Below are 2,685 nucleotides of genomic sequence, written 5' to 3'. Positions count from 1 at the left end.
ACTCTGTCCCTCGTACGTTTGCTTTCACGTACGTAAAAAAAGGGGAGCACGGTAGATTCTTTTTAGAGAAAAAAAAACTGTGGCAGCGACAAATTGGTAAGTGGAGCGATGCCAGGATTCCGGTCATCTCTGACGAGACCAGCCCGGCCCGGGAGGAATGGTTCGAAGCATGCCTCCTGACTCCCTCGCCGGCGTCATAGCCTCTGAGTCTGACCACGGCCCTGGCTTGCTGTGATTTTCAGATTGCTGATTGAAGCCTACCCTCGCCGGCGTCATCGTCTCGCTAGTACACTACTACGAAGAGTAAAGTGTGGATCTCGTTTCCAGTTCGCTCTCGCCTCGCTGGTACACTGTTTGGGCCTGGCCGAAACACATGCTATGTCCAGATATTATTGGGCCTGATCCATTTAGCGGACGCGGCTTCCTTATTTTAGCCGTCCACTGGGCCTGTGCCGGGCCCGATTTATATCCTTAAAACAAACCGAGCCACAGCCCGCTAGCCTTCTCTACGCCCGCGTACAGGACTGCACAGCAGCAGCAGATCGCCGGGCAGCCGCGCCCTCGCCCTCGCCCCCGCCCCCGCGTCAAGCTTTCAACCGTCGAAGCAAGCAACCGCCGGCTCTCCAACGCAAGCGATAAGGTCTGGCCGCCCATCCAGAGAGGCAACCGGCAGTCCGGCACGCACGCAGCCGCGCCCACAGGAACGAGCCCGTTCCCCTTGTGATCCCGGCAGCATCCGGCGACCGCGAGGCCCCCGCGCCGAGCCAATCCGCTCCACCCCCCAACCGAAATATCCCCCAGCATATTCCCCGGGATCCCGCATCCACCGCCCACGCCCATTCCTCGTTCCCCAGAGCGACGGCCCAGTGGCCAGCCCCCGCCGCGCCACCTCCATTCACTGCTCCCCGCCCGCGCCGGGCCGCGCGCACGGCATCGCACGTATTTAAGCGCGCGCCCGTGCGACCGACCCCTCTCAAGACACGCGAGCCGTGTACCGGGGCGAACGGCGAGCACGCACAAGGCACAACACACAAGAAGCGAAGGAAGAAAAAAAACAGAGGGGACGACGGAAGCCATGGTGGTCACCGTCGAGAAGGACGCGGCGGGCGGCGAGCCGGCGCTGCTGCTGGAGCGCAGCCGGGCGATCACGCTCCAGGGCCGCGACAGGAAGGGCCGCGCCGTCGTCAGGGTCGTCGGCAGCTACTTCCCAGGTAACGCTTCGAATCAGATCCTCCCTCTTTTCCCCAAATCACAAAGGCCTTTCTGCCCATCGCCGGCGACACTGACGCCGCTGTCTCCACCTCGACGTGCGTGCAGCGCGCGCGCTGGGCGGGCGGGCGGAGGAGGCGCTGCGGGCTTACCTGCGGGAGCGCGTGCTCCCGGCGATCGGCGACCGCGAGTTCGTGGTGGTGTACATGCACTCCCGCGTGGACCGCGGCGGCAACTTCCCCGGCGTCGGCGCGATCCGCGGCGCCTACGAGTCGCTGCCGGCCGCCGCCAAGGAGAGGCTGCGAGCCGTCTACTTCGTGCACCCGGCGCTCCAGTCCAGGCTCTTCTTCGCCACCTTCGGCCGCTTCCTCTTCAGCTCCGGGTACGGTCATGGCCGTCGCCGAACTATTCTCACCGCGATCCGATCAGCAGCGAAGCTAAATTTTTTTATCTGGGATTCGGGTCTTGCTCGCAGGCTGTACGAGAAGCTGAGGTACATGAGCAGGCTCGAGTACGTGTGGGCGCACATGGACAAGGGGCAGCTGGAGGTCCCGGGCTGCGTGCGCGAGCACGACGAGGAGCTGGAGCGCCGCCCGCTCATGGACTACGGCATCGAGGCCACGGAGAGCCGCTGCGTTTACGACGCCGCGTCCATGGACACCTCGGCGTCCCTGCACTCGCTCCGCTGCGTCTCCTAGCCGCTTCTGAACAAAATATGGCATCTTGCTTCAATGTTCTTGTTGTAGGTGGTAGTATCGTAGTATTAGCTTACCTTTCAGTACCCTAGTTTAGATGTGTAAGTAAATTAGCGAAAAGGATAAAAGAGATCCAAATGTTTTTTGGACTCAGGAGATGGCTTGCCTGCATGTGTGCAAGAGTAACAAGGCAAAGCAGATCAAAGAGCGCGATCATCGAACCATTCGCAGCCATCGTTCCGTTCCGGAACAGCATGACCGTCCCTACACAGTATCTCTACTGCTCTACTGCTAAAAAAAATAGAACAATGATAAAATTTGGGGAAAGTGAAAGAAATTCCTACCCAACCCGACAAGTAAAAACAGAACAAGAAAGAATGCATAAATCTTCCCGACATAACTACAAACATGAACTTTTCGAGTCAGGCTAGAAATTTCTTTTTGGATAAGGCAGATGTAGTGGTCCACTTTCCGACATGATTGCTTCAAATGATAAAATTATCACCCAATACATAGTAGTACAACTATATCTATCTGCAAGTGGTTCAATCATTTATCCAGTATACTCTAAAATAGTCAGTGATAGAAGAAGATTCTTTTCAGTGCGTCGTTGACAGTTCAATTTCACCTACAAAGACGACTCTTGGGAGATAGTCAGATACTCAGACAGACATCAATTTGTTTAGGATATATTAGCAAACCAGCAGGTCCGTAGGGTCAGGGTTAATCAGGTGGAATGGTCTCCCAAGTTCCAAGCTCTAAACAGACAATACAGGGTAAC

General features: G+C 57.1%; 1 protein-coding gene across 1 annotated transcript; it reads left to right on the top strand.

Annotated features, from left to right (window-relative positions):
• The first annotated feature begins 831 nt into the window (after positions 1-831).
• Positions 832-2,060, top strand: LOC112883314 (ganglioside-induced differentiation-associated protein 2). Its single transcript, XM_025948625.1, has 3 exons — positions 832-1,211; positions 1,318-1,591; positions 1,685-2,060. Exons 1-3 carry the CDS (start codon positions 1,076-1,078, stop codon positions 1,905-1,907), a joined length of 633 nt encoding a protein of 210 aa, XP_025804410.1. The 5' UTR covers positions 832-1,075; the 3' UTR covers positions 1,908-2,060.
• The last annotated feature ends 625 nt before the right edge of the window (positions 2,061-2,685 follow it).

This window comes from Panicum hallii, chromosome 1, assembly GCF_002211085.1.
Source record: "Panicum hallii strain FIL2 chromosome 1, PHallii_v3.1, whole genome shotgun sequence".
Taxonomy (NCBI): Eukaryota; Viridiplantae; Streptophyta; class Magnoliopsida; order Poales; family Poaceae; genus Panicum; species Panicum hallii.
Note: the sequence above shows the minus strand (reverse complement) of the source record. Positions and strands in the feature narration are given on the sequence as shown.

What these genes read in the sequence shown, in the direction of transcription:
- LOC112883314 (XM_025948625.1), top strand. Translation starts at nt 1,076, where the DNA reads ATGGTGGTCACCGTCGAGAAGGACGCGGCGGGCGGCGAGCCGGCGCTG. An exon ending in CGTCGGCAGCTACTTCCCAG is followed by an intron (nt 1,212 to 1,317) that starts GTAACGCTTCGA and finishes ACGTGCGTGCAG; the next exon opens with CGCGCGCGCTGGGCGGGCGG. An exon ending in CGCTTCCTCTTCAGCTCCGG is followed by an intron (nt 1,592 to 1,684) that starts GTACGGTCATGG and finishes TCTTGCTCGCAG; the next exon opens with GCTGTACGAGAAGCTGAGGT.